Source organism: Anthonomus grandis, chromosome 3 (genome assembly GCF_022605725.1).
Source record: "Anthonomus grandis grandis chromosome 3, icAntGran1.3, whole genome shotgun sequence".
Classification (NCBI taxonomy): Eukaryota; Metazoa; Arthropoda; class Insecta; order Coleoptera; family Curculionidae; genus Anthonomus; species Anthonomus grandis.
The window spans coordinates 11,778,511-11,796,372 of NC_065548.1; the positions used below are offsets into that span (position 1 = coordinate 11,778,511).

Here is a 17,862-nt window from a genome sequence, read left to right on the forward strand (position 1 = left end):
TGCATTGAAAAGGTTTGTTTTCTTACGGTATTAGACTAAATAATTTAGATTTTGTAACTTCTTGAACAATTTTATTACTTTGAAGGATAGATTAATATTTTTAATGGATGAACCATTAAATGAATTAGGAAAACATGCATTGATCAAATTGTTTGCTTATTAAAATATTTTAGTTTATTTATACAAGCAACATCCCAGATAACTCTCTAATTAAATTCTTGATAGGGTATTTCTCATTAAAAAAATTATTTAAAGCTACTTACCGTGTGCTAACGGGATTATTATCCTGTAAAGCATCCAAAATATACTCAACGTCATCGTTGAACTCCTGGAACTCGCCAATTTCCTGGATCTGATGGGCCTTTTTCACGTTTCGCACTACCATGTAGAAACTCTTGTCAGTCTTGGGGCATGTTACGCTCGTGACCTCTTCGTCCTGGCAGCTTGTAACTCTCGATATCGTATCGCCTAAAATGGTACAAATTAAAACAAAAAATTGAAACACTTCGGTGGTGCATTTATTTCACCTTTAAAACCGAACGCGTCGTCAAGTTCGGCGTTTTCTATTGGCGGTCTGGCGGGTGTTTCACCTCCGCCTTTTCCATCATCTATCCATTTATGTACGTAACGTGCTCGACGTTTTTTGGCACTATCGTCCACCTAGAAGAATATAATTTTTTCTTTAAAAATAACTAAAATTTCACTTGTGTTTTAGTATCATCAGAAAGTCTAGTTTTTAGGCATCAATGTTTTCGAATCACCCTTCCCTTGCAAGTGAAAGATGTATAGATATTATTGAATTCAAATAAAAATTTTGTACCAATTTTATTTACTCTGTAATTTTGACTTTTTTATGTATTCCCAGTTATATTAAACTTAGTTTTATCCTACAAGGAATTGATAACTTACCGCCCGACTTTTGAAAATACTGCCCTTCTTCTTTGAAATTACCAACTTAACCGGGGGAGGATCAGGCGGTTTCTCCAAAATTTTATCCAAAATCTTCTCCTTATGCTTTTCGATATTATTATCCAGGATTTCTGGTTCCGCCTCCACTTGTTTTACCTTAATTTAAATTACAGAAAATACAATAAAAACAAATTCCCGCATAAATGGTCTCTTACTTCTAAATCCGGCGCAGTACCGTTAGTACTATTTGAGTCGCTATCTGTACACCAATCATCCTCTATCCTTTTTTTATCCTCTTCTACTTTAGGAATTGCTTCGATTTCTTTTACAACATCTGGTTTTGGAAGTTCCTTAATTTTAATTGTGGGGACCACTATAGCGGGTTCTTTTGCTTTCAGTGGTTTTTCTTTAAGCTAAAACACACTTTTATTTAAGCGTTTATTTTATTTACTATTCACAAAATAATACAAAACTTTAACCAAACCTAGGGATCACAAAACCAATTTGGAAATAATTTAAATGATTCAATATTTAACGAGATAACTAAAATGATCAAAATAAAGGCAACAACAACAAAAAAATTAAACAACAATTACCAAAAGTTTAACCGGGAGCTTTCAGTTAACCACAAATAAAACAAAAGTAATTAATAAATAAATGTTCTGCCACAAACAGAAGATTATTCAATATTATTATGGAGAGCATCAGTATTTCATTTATAGGCTTTAAGTTGTTTTTTATGAATCTGAAAATAATCTAATAGAGTTGAAAAGCTATTGGCCAATCTAGCTGATTTTGTCAAGCATTAATTCTGGCGATAGTTAATATGATTAGTTAAAAGCGTTAGACCTATCAGTATTTTATCAGTAGTTGCAAAAATTTCAGAATATATTTACATGAAAAAAAAATTCATATTCACAATGAAATTTTGGAGTTTGTCTAAAAGTTAAAAATTATCCCTGTAAAAAATAAGACTATCAATCAGGTTTCCAAAAATCATTTAACACTACCACAACTCTTTTAAGCATGCTTAATGATATCAGAGCCAAAAATGACATTAAAGGACTAACGTGTTTAACCCTGCTGGATTTTGGTAAAGCCTTTGATACCATAGATCATAAATTACCATTAGCTAAATTACAGTACTCTGGGTTTTCAAAAAAATATTATTACATTTTTTGAATCTTATCTTGAAGGTTGCTGTCACTGTGCTCGAGTAATAAAGGATTCAAATCTAAAATACTCAAATGTTATAATAATAATAAATAATAAATTCCTTTATTGCCATCAAAATCCTTAATAAAAAGACAAAGCAACGTCAACAAATTTTGACTCGAATTAAAATCTTATGACCTAAGTTAAAAAGATCTAAAACAATTTTTTTCAAAATAAATAAAATTATAAAGTAATACGTTAAAATCAACAAATACCCCGTATAAACTTAAAAACTTAAAAATCTGTAATTCATAAAGATACATTTTTATTTATTGAATTTAAAAGAGTAGAACCTTTTTTCAATAAGAAATCGCTTAACACTCTGTTTAAATAAATTACGGCTCTGAATCTGTCGCAGACCCGCCAGTAACATGTGGTATGCCTTTACTACTCGATAAGTTGGGCTTCTTTCAAAGAAAGCTGACCCGTGTGCAGGTATTCCAAGAGCTTCTCTGTTTATTGTTATGGTCGTCATGTCCCGTGAGTACCCATCCTGATTTGTTGGAAATAACTGAGGATGCTTCTTAATGAACATCACAAGCGATAAGAAGTACAGTGATGGGGCAGTAAGTACACCGAAACCATCAAAATACTCCTCACATGATGTTCTGGGAGCGAGTCCAAATATGCACCGAATTATTTTAATGTTTTTAACGTTTTTGCGCCTTAAAAATATTTTGGGCATCCCTTCCACTACCCCAAAACATGATGCCATAATTCAGCACTGACTGAATGTTTGAAAAGTAAAAAATCTTTACGGTTTCTATTGATAGTTGATCCCTGAGTCTACGAATAAGACCACAGAGGCTGCCCAGTTTTGATGTTAAGTAATTTATGTGTTTTTCGTAACTAAGACATCCATCCAAGGGTATACCCAAAAATTTAATACTGCCCAAACACTCTATAGAGACCTTCCATTAAGTTTTAGATAGAGTGATGTGTCTTTTCTTGAATTTAGAAAATGTAAGCAGGCAGTTTTTTCAGTATTTAATTTAAGTTTTTTTTCTTCACACCATTTTTTCATTTGTCCAGCTGCTTGAGAGCATTTTATTGAGATCACGTTCTGGGTGGAACAGCTTTCCAGCACCGATGAGTCATCAGCGAACTGACTAACTAGATCAGCTAATATATTTGCATTTAAGTTATTAACATACAAAAGGAATAACACAGGGCCCAAAATAGAACCCTGGGGTACTCCCTGTGTTATCTTTGCTGGAAGAGAGTACGTTGTGCCATTAACTACCATTAACATAAATATATCTATTATCTAATTGATGTCTATATTGGGACCACTGCTATTTTGTATTTATGTGGCATATAAAATATGGAGGACTTCCTACAATATTCTAAATTGCGCAGACGACTCTCAGGTGTATCTATGTTTTGACATACCAGGTTTGCTTACAGCTAAAAATAACATTTCATTGTAAATAATGGTAAATACTTGAGCTGTGATCTAATTGAATATATTTCTTTTAAGATACCAATGACTAGATTAAGAATAACTAATAAAGAGCTTTTTTATATAAATAATTTCAATACTACATCTCCAATCAATAATATGTTAAGGATTTGTAACAATGTCTTAAATGGCTTTGAAGATGTAGATATATTTAATATCAGGGTTGAGGAAATTAGGAGTTTGCTTGAGCATCGGGACATAGTTTAGGACTCATGTTAAACTTTTTTCTTCTTATCTTTTTTTTTCTTCTTCTTTTAGGTTTAGTGTTATTGTTGTGAAATTATTTTAATATGTTTTTTCTTTGTTTTTTTTTCTCCTGTTATAGGCTTTACATGTAATTACTATTACCCGATATATAGTGTTTGTAAAGTTTTTTTTGAATAAATTTGAACATTAACGGTAATTTAGAAAATTTGGCTTCGTGCGCTGAAAATTATAATTTAAGACTGAACGCTTCAAAGTCTTGTGTAATGTATAACCTTTAAAATAACTATAAAGAGTGAAGCTATACCCATTGTTGTGGAGAAAAACAGTCTAGGAGTGGTAAATAACTCAAACTTAACTTTTGCACATGTTAATAATAAGATTAAGGCCGCTTATGCCCCATTAAAAGGTCTATATTAGTACAAAAATATACTGCCACGAAAGTACAATATTGGCTGTGTGTTTTTATAATAAACCAGGAGTTATGAAAGGTGAATGCATCAGTTATTAAATTATTATTCTGTTAAATTTTTTATGTGTTACAATGATTATTATTGTTTAAAAATGATGATATTATCTTTTGTCTAAAACTTGTAATATTTAGACGTTATTAGTTTTTTTTTAAATTATTTTGGTTACTTTTAGGTCATTACTTTAATTTTGCTAGCCAAACACAATGTATTTTTGTTTTATCTCTTTTAAGTGTAAATCTTAATTTTCTGTTAAAAAAATAAAAAAATGTTAAATCTTGTTAATAGAGTGTATTAGTAAATAAGCCATCTATGGTGCTTCAGTGGTTAAGTATGAATAGCTACTGCAGCTAGACTTCGCCACTGCTTGCACCTATACCATTAAAATATTAAATTGATGTTTTATACTACTTACTTATGTATTTTGTGGTATCTAATAAAAGACGATTTATTATTATTATTATTAAATATAAAACAACATATTTTAAAGGCACAACTTGCAACGGGTTGTCTAATACATACGGTGAGTCGCATGGACATCGTTGTTGGTTTTAAAAAATCGCAGTACACTCCGATTACCATATATTCATGATAAATAGTAGTTAATTATTATTCAATCTTCTTTAAAAGCCCACTATTTTTTGTATTTCTAAATGGTAATAAAACTGTTTTGATTTGATTTCATGTGAGTTGATAGAAGGAATGATATAATATAGTGTGCAGAGAGGAAACATAAAGTCCTTTATTTCTTGGAAGTTCAGGGACATGAGAATAAGAATGATATAGAACATAATAAGACCTCCAAGTATGCAACGGATTTGGAGAGTTGGTATTTGAAGTTAATTTTACAAATCTGAGTAATTTATGTGATCAACTACTTGTTGTTTATAAGAAATATATCTTAGAAACTTATGCTGGACTAAAGCGATCGCCTGAATATGAATGTTATAAGATGGAAACCATACGGCAGAACAGTACTCTACGTGTGGCCACAAGTAGCAGTATAGCTATTATAGCAGTAGCAATATAGCAGTATAGATAAAGCCCAACATTTGTAAATATTAAGAAAAAAATTAAGTCTAGGTGAAGGGTAAAGGATAAATGCCTATCAAGCATCACTCTTTTTATATTATGAATATGAGTTAAAAGGTTTCTTCCTGTACTAAAAATCATTAGCTTTGTTCGCGGTGACAGTTCTAAACGCATCCCGGATCAGTCAGGAACTCTTCATCCTTTAAGGATATGCGCATGCGTGATTCATAACCGGTTCAGAATTTATTTCAACCGCGAACGATCGATCCACGGACTGTCAACATCTAAATTTTTTTGGGCTAGTATAGATTATGTTTTTCGATTGTTTTGTTTAGCAGGGAGTTTTTTTCTTCAAACAGTAAAGGTTTAAAGCAGAGAAATGGCTAAGAAATACTGTTATTAATTTTAATGGAGTTATTTCTTCCTATTTGGGGTCTTGTTTCTGTTCTTTATAATAAGGAGATACAGCAAATCGATCTGCCAGTTCATTGGTCAGTGCTGCACTTAGTTGAAAATGTTGAAAATATTTTTGGGAACTTTTAAGAGGTTCTCCAAGTCCTCATCACTGGAATTTAAATGATCTGACCTGGTAATTTTATCATGGATAATTAATCTAAAGCAAAATCGATTTAATTAAAACAGGAATTGCTAATTAGGCAACAAATTACCCATAAAACTATTAAAAAACAGTAGGACAAACAATTATTATTTATAACAGTAACTATTATTGGTTTTAAATTTAAAAATAAAATAAGCACGACTTGTCAGAAAATAAACACAAAATGAGTAAATAGTCGACATACATCAAATATGTCATTAAATATCTACTGCGCAAGTCTAGAACTGAAAATTCTAAGGAGAGTCTAAGGACCAATTGAACTAGTTACAGATTGATTTTGACCAAGTAACAAAACATCCGCGAACGGCAGGATTTCGAACTAAAAGTTTAGGATTGATCACCGCGAACGCCCTTTTGAACAATCCGCATGCGAAGTAATTCTGAACTTGTCCAGGACTATTACCGCGAACAAAGCTAATAATTAGCACCTTTTAATATTAAGATCTGTTCCATTTTGATCACAACACTGAATTAGAAGGTCTAATCTACATGGTTTTGGTAACTTTTCTTAAAACTTTAATACAAGGCTAATTTACTATACACTGTGCGCAAAAGGTTCCGAAACCTCTTAAAAAAAATCTTTTAGAACTGTTTTATAACAGTACTTTAACATGTAAAAGAGACATCACGCTTGTGGCATCTTGAAGCTCCTGGCATGCTGTTTAAAGGGATTTGAAATATTTAATGTTTTAAATGCAGAACGAAAAAATGTTTTTAGAAATCAGTTCATAATTTTGTTTGTTTATACCTCTCAATTTAAAAAAAAAACTCTTACCCTAGGTTTCTTCTCAAATTCATCAACTTTCACTCCTTCGTCCACCTCGTCCTCCTCCATCACCTCCTTGACAACCTTATGTCTGGTCCTTAGTCCACCCCGCAACTTCCTTGGCGGTTCCTCTTCTTTTTCCGGTTCAACTTTTTCCTCCTTGTCCTCTTTTACCTCCCGTGGCCTCCCCCGTCTCCTCAGCTCCCTTACCGGCGCCCCCACTTTTACTACCGGCTGTTTCGTAGGCCTTTTAGCTTTGGTAATTTCAATTTCTTTCGCAATATTCTCGATCGTTTCCTCACTAGGCGAGTCCGGTGTTTCCTCCTCTTCCATTTTCGCCAATTGTTCCTCGATCGGATCTTGTGGTGTTTGCGCAGGGCTCGGATCGGTTAACATTTGGTCTATGTCCATGTCCGCTTCTTCTTCTTCTTCTTCTGCATCTTGTTGTGCCACAATTAGTTCAGGAATGTCTTGTTTGGCATCCTTTTCTTCTTCTACCACATTACTCTCGGGTTCTTTGATAAAAGGGTCTTCTTGTGGCGGGGGAACTTCCCCCACAGGAGCAGTTTCTTTATTAGTTTCCACTTCGGGTTCCAAGATCACCGTTCTTTCTTCCTCTTCTTCCTTAGAGTCTAAATCTTGGGCAGGAGGGTCTGGTTGTAGTAAGCTCGCGTACAAAGCTCTACGCTCTTCTTCAAACTTCTCCGCAGGGACGTATTGGGGGGACAAATCGCTATCAAAAGATTCTAAAAACAAGCATTCTAAGTAAATTAATTTCCACAATCATGAAGTATTTGCAAGGATAGACCACTACTCATTCATAAATTAAGTTTTAAGATTAGTCATTAGTCAACTATACCTCCAAAGCCTGCATCTGAGAATCAAACCATCTCTCATTTACAAGTTGTGTAAATCTTTGAGTCACTTGCATAAATATTAAAAAAGTTGCACATTTTATAGATTGGTGAACCCTTAAAAATGTTTGTCCTGGAAAAGTCCAAGTTAAAAGTCTTTCTTTGTCTAGTGCTAACAGTATTAACAAAGTGTTTCTGGAGAATTAATTTTATTGGTTAAAATCTTGTACCTATATACAAGACAAATCTTGCTGTGACTATTTTCCAAAGAAAGCCTATTAAACTCCTGCAATTATAGCCTTGATTCGGATTATAACCATGCTTTTTGAAAAACATATATTTCAGGTATTTACATTGCACACGTTCTTGATAATTTCAGCCCGTATTTCATATTGCGGAGACTGTACAATGCAACCATACTCCAGCACCAGCAATACCAGAGTGTCAAACAATCTTAGACAACACTCAACACTAAAACCCTTGGTGGATATGACAATAAATTCCATTCTTTTATATGCCTTATTAACCAATTTAATAATGTTATCTGTAAATGCCAGTTTACAATAACACCCAAGTCTTTAACATGCTTACAGTCCTGTAATTGTGCACCATTAATACTGTAAGTATATTTGATTAAATTTTTATTAAGAGTTAAAGACACAGGGCAACGCTTTCTTTCATTAAAACTAAAATGGTTCAAATTACACCAGCTTACAACACTTTCTAAATTTCTTTGTAAACTATGACAATCCTCCATTGAACTCATTACCTACAGAACTTAACATGGCATTTATAGCAATTAAAAACAGCAGAGGACTTAAATTGGAGCCTTGGGGAACCCCAAAATGGTGCTAGTGGAAACATAAGATTTAGCACCCTTGACATTTAAATAGAAGATAAGTAATTGACATGCAGTAACAGATATGTACCTATTAAAACCTTTAAACGCAATCGTAAGTACAAAAACGCTCCCTAGATAACTGAAAATATAAGGCTTCTTCAGAAATTACGAAATAGAGCGTTAGGTAACTTTAAAACTACAAGACAGCCAGCGGCCTATGATTATTATAAGCAATTGCGCAATTTCACGACGGCAGCGATTCGTAATGATAAAAAAGCCTTTTTACGAAAAAAATTTAATTCCAATTTATCAAGTAGAGAAACCTAGGCAGAACTGAAAAAACTTAATGTTGTTAAAAATAGACAAAAGAACATTCCTTCAGAATTATGTGATGTAAACTTAATTAATCATTTTTTTACCTCGAACTGTACTAATCCGAATCAAGCAAATCAGAATCTGCTGCAGTTTTATGATAATAATTTAGTTAAAAATTTTGAACATGCTTTTCAATTGCAAGAAATAACCGAAATCGAGTTAATAAGAATTATTCTTTCTATAAAAAGTAAAGCTTATGGTTGTGATGGGTTGTTGTCTATTTATTGTCCCCTTTGTGCTTCACATAATAAACCAATGTTTGAAAAATTCAGTATTTCCAAATATGTGGAAACACGCCTTAGTCACGCCTTTGGCCAAAATAGCTCAACCAAAGGAACTTAAAGATCTCCGATCAATAAGCATTCTTCCCGTTCTTTCCAAACTTCTCGAAAAAGTTGCAAATGATCAAGCTCGAGTATTTTTGAACAGTCATGAAATTTTGCCACTCAAACAATCAGGGTTTCGTCAAGGATATAGCTGTGCTACGGCTTTAGCTGACGTGACAGAAGGGGAGTTTACTGCTTTAATTTTACTTGACTACACAAAGGCATTCGACTTAATTAATCATAGGATTTTATTATCAATTTTAAGTTATATAGGATTTTCAAGAGATGCAATAAAATTTTTTAAATCATTTTTGGGTAATAGCAGCCAGCAGATCGTTTTAAATGGTATAAAATCTAACTCAGCACCTTTATCAGTAGGTGTTCCTCAGGTAAGTATCCTGGGGCCAGTGTTGTACACAATTTATACATGTCGATTTAAAGACCATTTAAAATTTTGTAGCTACTATTTGTATGCGGACGACACCCAACTCTATCTTCACTTTCAACCAAATAATACAGAAATTGCCAATAGAAATATAAATTTGGATTTAAAAAGTATAATAGAAATCTCAATGTGTTGCTAAAGATAAACCCTTCAAAATCATCCGTTACTGTATTCGGAGGAGATAAAAATAATAGATTGAGAGTTAGCAACGAGCTTAATATACAAATTAACAACGTCACCATTCCATTAACTAACAAATCCAAATCATTGGGACTTGTTATTGACTCTGATCTTCGGTTTCATGAGCATGTCACAGAAAACCTCCGAAAAACCTATGGTGCTCTTAAACTTAAAAAAAAAAAAATGCTTTATTGTTATTAACAAAGAAAAATTGTTCTAAACAAAGCTACCTTAAATTACTACCACTAAACTTAACCACTACACCCCATACACACTCAAGTTCCAAAACAAACATCAGAAAAAAAATTAAATTAAAATAATTAAATAAAACATAAAAAGTAAATTAAATTCCATAATTATCTCCTCAAGTATAAGACAGCAAAGAATTCAAACCATACAAATCAAATAAAATTCAAATACTGTAAACTTACATTTAGGGAAAATTAGAATGTGTCGACGTAATATTCATCCAGTGAATAGTAACATTTTTTGGTCAAAAGTATTTTCAATTTACGTTTAAAAGTGTCAAGAAATGTTGCCTCCCTGATTCCACCTGGTAAACGATTGAAAATTTTGATTCCCTCGTAGAAAATAGATTTTTTAGTTAATGTGGAGGAGGGCATTGGAAGATTTAGATCGTTCACTTGACGCGTTAAGTATCTTGGATTTGGGGTTATAAATTTAAAGCGATTTGCAAAAAGTAAGCAGGCCACTTCCTGAATGTAGAGGAAGAAGACAGTGTGTATGCCCAGCCTAACAAATAATGGGCGACAGGAATCTCTTGGTTTAGCCCCACAGATGTAACGTACAGCATGCTTCTGTAAAACAAGCAGCATTTGTAGAAGGTAGGCAGCTGCATTACCCCAGAAGCAAATGGCATACCTAAGGTGGGATTCAATTAATGAAAAGTATACAGATCTTCCAAACTCCATGCCAAGCTCCAGGTTAGCCGCTCTGACTGCAAAACAACCTGCAGACACCTTTTTGCAAGTACTGAGGATATGCTCTTCAAATCTGAGTTCTCTGTCAATAAATATACCCAAAAATTTTGTATTATCAATCTGCTGAACTACTGAATTAGAAAAAGGCACGTGGTCTAGAGCACACTTAAAACACAATAATTTGATTTTTTGAGGATTTAGTGACAGCAAGTTTGATTCAAACCAGAGATTTACTGCCTGAAGATCAGTTGCTAATGTAGTTCGCAGAGTATCTCTATCTGGGCTGTGCCAAAGAAGTGTGGTATCATCGGCAAATAGAGTAAATTTCCCCCGTACATTAAGATTGGTAAGATCATTTATGTATAGGAGAAAAAGTATAGGCCCCAAAACTGAACCCTGAGGAACTCCCAAGGTGATAGGATGGTAATCAGAGTACTTAGATCCTACAAGCACTCGTTGTTGCCGATCTTGCAGATAGGAAGCAAACCAAGAAGATGAAACTCCCCGAAAACCATAATGATGAAGCTTCCGCAGCAGAATCCTGTGGCAGACACAATCGAAAGCCTTCGACAAATCACAAAAAACTGCCGCCGAAACTCCACTAGCATTTATCTGGGAGTAAATAAAGCTCATGCAAAAAATTAAACATGGCATCATTGGTACTGGTATTTTCATGGAAGCCAAATTGAAGTCTGGTGAGGATGTTTTTGGACTTTAAAAAGGACATTATTCGATTTTTAACCAGTTTTTCGATTACCTTTGATAGCGTAGACAAGAGAGAGATGGGACGAAAGTTGGAAGGATTATCAAGAGCTCCACCCTTGTGAATTGGGATAACTTTAGCTGATTTTAGGCAAGATGGAAATATCCCCTTGCTCCAAGAAAGGTTAATTGCGTCAACTAGTGCCTTTAGCGCCGTTTCTGGAAGGTTGAGAAAAATCTTAGCTGAAAGGTTGCCTTCTCCAGTTGAATTTTTATTTTTTTCAGTATACAGAATATCCTCGAGTTCGTTTAGGTTTGTAGGTATAAAGAAGAAGGAATTTGGAACATGAATGGCTGGCATAAAGGAAAGAGGATCCACAGAAGGGTTCAAATTTGGCTGAAGTTGTAGAGCAATATTAGAAAAAAAAATTGTTAAAATCATTGGGAGAGACTTCATGGCATTGTCTTGATTGCTTACCACAATTGTGACGATTATCATTAATAATTTTCCAACTCTCCTTATATTTGTTAGATGAACCACTTAAACGGTTGGAGTAGTAAGTTTGCTTAGAGATTCTTATCAGACAAGGCTCGGTAAGAATTGAAATAGTTATGAAAAACTGGAGAGTTAGTGAACTTTCTTATTGTGTGAAGAGATCTCAGATTTCTTGAAGATACTTTCAAACCCCTCGTGAACCAAGATTTTATAGGTTTGGATTTCGGTTTGATTTTAATCATTGGGAAGGAAGCATCAAAGAGCTTAACAATTTTTGCGTGAAAGGAAGATTAATCGAAAATAGAATTCCAGGACTCAAGAGCTGAAAGTTGACGAAACTTATTAAAGTTATTAATACCAAAAATTCGAGCATATCGCTGTGCAGATACACTACATTCCTTTTGTATATTTGCTATTTTACATAGTATAAACTCATGGTCTGATAAAGCAGAATTTGCGACTGTTTTTTTATAAACAAAGAAAATTTTCAAATCAAAAATTAAAAAAACATCTATGTGACTCCTTAGTGCTATCCAACTTTAACCACTGTGACACAGTATATGGCCCACGTTTGGATCAGTTTGATTCCCGTAGAATTCAGAAAGTACAAAATGCGTGCTTTGGCCTTATTTTTGGGATACGCCGCAGAAATCGGATCTCTCATGAGCTTATAGACATCGGCTGGCTTAATATGTATAACCGTAGAAAACTACACTTCATTTCGTTGGGCTACAAGGTAATAAAATTTAAATCTCCCCAATACTTGTATGATAGCGCAGATTTTAGAATTAACAACAATAATCGTAACTTACGCAATTTACATCTTCTTACTATTCCTCGACACCTTTTCATATAATTTGGCTTCCAGTTTGAATTCCTTAAAGATTACATCATTTGATCTGGACTGTTGTACTTTTCGAAGAAAAACTAAAGACATTCTGTTTTACGTCAGTAAATAAAGTTGGTCTTTTACTTTGATTTTTTATGTGATGTCGCTGAATGTGTTTTTGTATTTTTAAGTTTCAACTGTTATGATCTGTAATTTGAAATATTGGTACTGGTTGTAGAGCAAATTTTTTTAATGTTATATTTTTTACATTTTTTTAGAGAGCGCCTAAACAGTATCTGGGCTGCGTACCAGAATACTGACGTAACACGGCCTTTAATTTTTCATAGACATTCTGTATTTCTTAATTTTCATATTGTATTTTGTACTTGTTTATGAAAAGTAATAAATTTTGTTTATTATTATTATTATTATTAATTTAATTAAAATATTTGTCACATTACATTTATAGAACGAATTTACTATCTGACTATGCCTTACTTTATCAAAAGCCTTCTCCATATCAATATAAACTACATTAACCTGTTTTCTTTTATTAAAGCATTGTTTACATACTGGCAAAATGTTATTAAGTTAGTTAATGTTGATTTTTTTGGTAAGAACCTATGTTGATATTCGGATATACCTACTATACTTTTACTTCATCATATAATCGATCAGAATAATATAATTTCAAAAACTTAAGACATGGAGTTCAAAATAGTAACAGATCAATAGTTTATTAGTTCATTTTTGTGTCCTTTGTTTAATATTGGAATCCATGTCCTTACTTGTGCTTGGCATACAATTGGCGTATATTTGGCTTTAGGATAGATTCAAGTTTGTAAGCCAAGGTTAAAAATATGCCAAAGAGTCTTTACTAAGAAATCACCGCAACCTTTAATAATATATCCTGAAACCCCATTAGAACCAACAGATCTGTTCAACTTTTTCATGGCATTTTTAGTCTTTGTTTTGGTAAAAGCTCTATAAGAAAAAAAGTATTTTGAGCATAACTCATCCTGACTCAGAAGTATGTCAGTTGAAATCACAGAACTAAAATACTGAGCAAACAGATCTACAATATTTTTAGCATTATTCACAGAAGGATCGTTATAAGACATTTGGGCTGATATACTGGTGTAATTCTTCAAGTCCGCATATAAGACCAGAAGAACTTGGAGTCTGAGTACATACTTCATTCAGCTTCAGTTTTATATTCTATGTATGCTTTTTTAAATTTTATTTAATTTTTTGCATAACTTCTTTATATTTATCCCACCAAAATCCAATTTTAATTTTTTTTTAACTTATTTAAAATATGTATATAATATATGTAAAATTTTAAAAAAACTAATATTATATACATATTTACATGTAATTTAGGAATATAAATTGCTGTTATGACAAATCACTCGCAAACTTGACACCATTGTGCAAATACTACATAAACCTGTTGAGTCTATCCTTGGTTATGAGTCTACAAGTACTTACCTCTTTTTGACGAAGGGGTTAACGTAAACTCTGCCGGGGTATCAGCTGTAGCTGGACTGCTGCTAGGGTCCATTTGCATACTTCTTCTAGCGCTCCGCGTTATTCTACAATTGGAAGGCCGTGGGGGTGTCGTTTGAGGCGGTTGGGAGTTACTGGACGACTCCCTTAACGCTCTTGGAGATGTCGACGAAGATTTTGAAGAAGTGTTGCTGCAATAAATAACTTGGGTGCAAAGAAACTTTATTTGATTGAAACGCAATTTACCTTGCTGGGGTAGCGGTCCTTTCAGACTCCTCAGTATCACTAACTAATTGAGATTTGCCCTTGCAAATTCGCAACACTATAGGGGGTTTGGAGGGTTCACTTGTATCACTTCGATCGGAATTACGTCGCTTGCTTGTAGTGTTTAATGTTAAAACGACTTTCTCCTGTGAGTTTTTCGATGAGAAGAATTTTTTTGTTGAGGATGTGCCCCTTGTTTGTCTGCCGTCAGTAAAATAAATTTAATTGAGGAAATGTAAGAAAGTTAAGAATGTACCTGTCACTTGGCTCATAAGTTGAGCTAGATCGAGCTCTTTTAGCAGGCGATCCATAGCTTGCAGTTGCTTGATAACTTGGAGGGGTACTGTTAACGTCTTGGCTCGAATCTCGACTTTTGAAGAACTTTTTTGGCTTTGGGGTGGTGTCAGTTTTACTATTAAAGGACAATCAGTACAATACATAAAGTCACAACACAAGACATAGGTTTTCCATTTCACCAATAGGTAAGCAAATTTAGATAAAATAATACTAAATAATACAATTAAGTGTCAAGCTTTAAGTTTTTTATTTATTTTTTTTTTAGCTTGGTCTTAAATTCTATTGACTCTGAAGCAACAATTAAAATGGTATTTGTAAAATTTAGCCAATGTTGTGAATTAATGAATTATCTAAAAAACCTACATTAGAAAATTTGTTTCTATATATAAACTATAATTACCCAATAATAAATAATTTCCTATAATTAATATTTTTTTACAGTTTAATTAATATTTATTTAATGCTAAGTGTCTATGTTGGCAAAGAAATTGTTGATAAATAGTAATGTTGTTTTACATTAAATGCTTGCTTAGATTTTGATTTTACCAATCAATAAATGTCAGCCAAGTCATAAATTGCATTTATTTCAGTAATAACTCCTTGGTTTCTAAGTCTATAAATTTTATTGCTCTGTGATCATAAAACTAAATATTTCTGACTATATTAACAATTGCCTCATATGTATTTTAAATGTTTTTTTCTTGTGTACATATTTGGTTAGGATTATTGTAAAGCAAATATTAGTTTTGTGAATAATATGATTAAAAACCATTTAAAGAGGGTGGGGACTATGTATTTATGACTAAATAGAAAACATGTGATTTTTAATTAAGTTACAAGCTATTTTAAACATAAGCTTCTCTTATCTTTCATATTTATTTAGATAAATTGCAAAAAAAAGTCAAGCATTTTTTAAATTCTCCAATGGAGTTATCTAATAAAGGCCCATTAAAATATTGGGTGGGGTCATCTTGGTTCTCATTTTGCCTTCTCCTTATCTCCATCTGTTTGATCACTGCCGCCCTGCATTTGAGATACTGAGTTGCATTTATTGAGTGCATTTATTTTAAGTATTCTCAGTAGGTTTATGTTCTAGTCTAAGGGCTTTCTCAACCATGGTATGCATATTTGTCAATAAAGATAATAAAAATAAATATTTTGTAATTTTATATTGTAACATGGATTGTGACAAATAAAACCATTTTGAGTTTGAATGAATTCTAATAAATACTCTAAATTAAGAACTTTGTATTATCAGTTCTTTTAGGTTATAAGGTATCTCTGAGATGTGTATTAATTTATGTAACTTTGCACATGTCTATTTTATGGCATTCAAGTATATTAAAGAAGAAAACTTAATAAAATGTTTATTGTAACTCCAATTTGCATATTCAGAGAGCATTTTTCATTTTGATTTATAGGGAATCAATTTTGTTATAAACTTAATGGATCTAAGTTACTCCATTAGCAAATTCCTTAAGTTTGAAGAAGGATTGAGTCAGATAAGTTTTAAATACACATATATAGACACAGTATGCCTTTTTTATAGTCACATGGTGGTATTCTTCAGGGTAATTCTAATCAGTCTATCAGGATATTTCAATTTAAAAAAAAAACTTTACCTTAACTACCTGTTTTACTACCTGTCAGTCTATACCTAACAGTCTTTTGAGAAATACATAGCAAAAGAGAATCTTTATGAAGAAACATATACTTTCACAAGTACCGAACTAAAGCTGCAAACTATCTATCACCAAATCTACTTAAATTTAAAATTTCTAAAAATAATTCCTTATTCTTCAGTGCATAAATAAATTTAGGACCACTGTTAAGAAACACAAAGTTTCTGACTTTATGACTACATCTCTGTCAATATAAACTTAAATTACTTGTGACTGATAAAAATTTTAATGTTTTTGAAGATATATTTATGACCAGTTGTTTGACATTTATTCCTTTATTTGTGTTATTCTTACAATTTGATTATTTGTATGCATAATTCTTAACTAAGAAAACTGACAGATTTATTGTAAGATATGAAATTCTTAGGAATATTACTTGTAGTCTGTACAAAGTCTAACCCTTCTGCATATCGTCGGTTTACTGCCAAAACAAGATAAGTATATTTTTAACATTTTTGCGTTTAGTGCATTTTCGTAAAGAAAATTTGTATATAAATTTACTGCATAAACCAGATAAGTGTTGGACAGTGGAAAGGTAGTAAATGATATAGGCTTGCTTTTGCAATTATTAATTTTGCTCAACACTGTTCAGCTAAAATCGGGTAAGTGCACATTTAATGCAAAATGTAACTTATCTGGTTTTGGCAGTAAGCCGACGATATAACTTATTGCTATATTTTGTAACTCGCAATGTCAATAGATACCGTAATAAATGAAATAGGTATTTCTTCTTCAAAAATGAAACAAATAAATGTAGCACAGAAAGGTAAACTAATGATTCGTAATAATATGCAATTATAGCAGTATTTTATTCAATGAATAGCTTATGTGTTTTTCAATATGTCAATAAATATATTAATAGATATATGGTTACCTATCATTTTCCTGTCGACTTCCATTGAGCGTTCTTATACTAGTAAAACTTGTGATGCCCCATTTACCAACCGAAGCAGCAGACCTAGCAGCTGAGGGCCTATTACTGTTCTCTTTAAATAAAGTATCAAAGTGGAAACTGTGGTGACTGGCACCCTTTCTATGCTTCCCAAAACCCCGAGACATTTTTCAAATTAGTTTGGGCAATGGGTCACTCTGGATAAACATACAACTTTTTCGGTTGCGTTTGGTACATTGTCCTTCTGTTCAATTACACAATGGAACGGGTAGCCCGTTGAGACAAAAAGGCTTTCCGAGTAATAAAAACAGAGCAGTTGTGGCATTTAAAATCCCTGAAAATTGATTACTTCATCGCCATTTTCTTTATGAAAGTAATGGTTCTGTACTGTTGGGGCTATTTTCGGGCCTCCCGGCTTCCTGACTGGCCGATTCGTCGGGTTGTTATAGACTTTTCGGCTAAAAATTTAAAGTTAATTGCCCTAAATTTGGGAAATTTTTTGGTTTTTCGCTTGTCAATTTGTGGCATAAACACGCTACGAGACTACGGAGC

The 17,862-nt window shown here is 32.8% G+C and overlaps 1 protein-coding gene across 1 annotated transcript in view; it reads right to left on the bottom strand.

The window, feature by feature from the left end:
* LOC126733961 (protein wings apart-like) overlaps positions 1-17,862 on the bottom strand; it is a 38,270-nt gene extending 20,408 nt beyond the window's left edge. Inside the window, exons 1-10 of the mRNA XM_050437460.1 lie at positions 17,699-17,862; positions 17,293-17,644; positions 14,696-14,851; positions 14,422-14,640; positions 14,158-14,366; positions 6,687-7,423; positions 1,125-1,322; positions 910-1,065; positions 528-660; positions 264-468 (exon numbers count right to left, since the gene is read on the bottom strand). Coding sequence (XP_050293417.1) covers positions 264-468; positions 528-660; positions 910-1,065; positions 1,125-1,322; positions 6,687-7,423; positions 14,158-14,366; positions 14,422-14,640; positions 14,696-14,851; positions 17,293-17,477 — 2,198 coding nt within the window. The 5' untranslated portion in view covers positions 17,478-17,644; positions 17,699-17,862. The remainder of the gene's footprint in view (positions 1-263; positions 469-527; positions 661-909; positions 1,066-1,124; positions 1,323-6,686; positions 7,424-14,157; positions 14,367-14,421; positions 14,641-14,695; positions 14,852-17,292; positions 17,645-17,698) is intronic.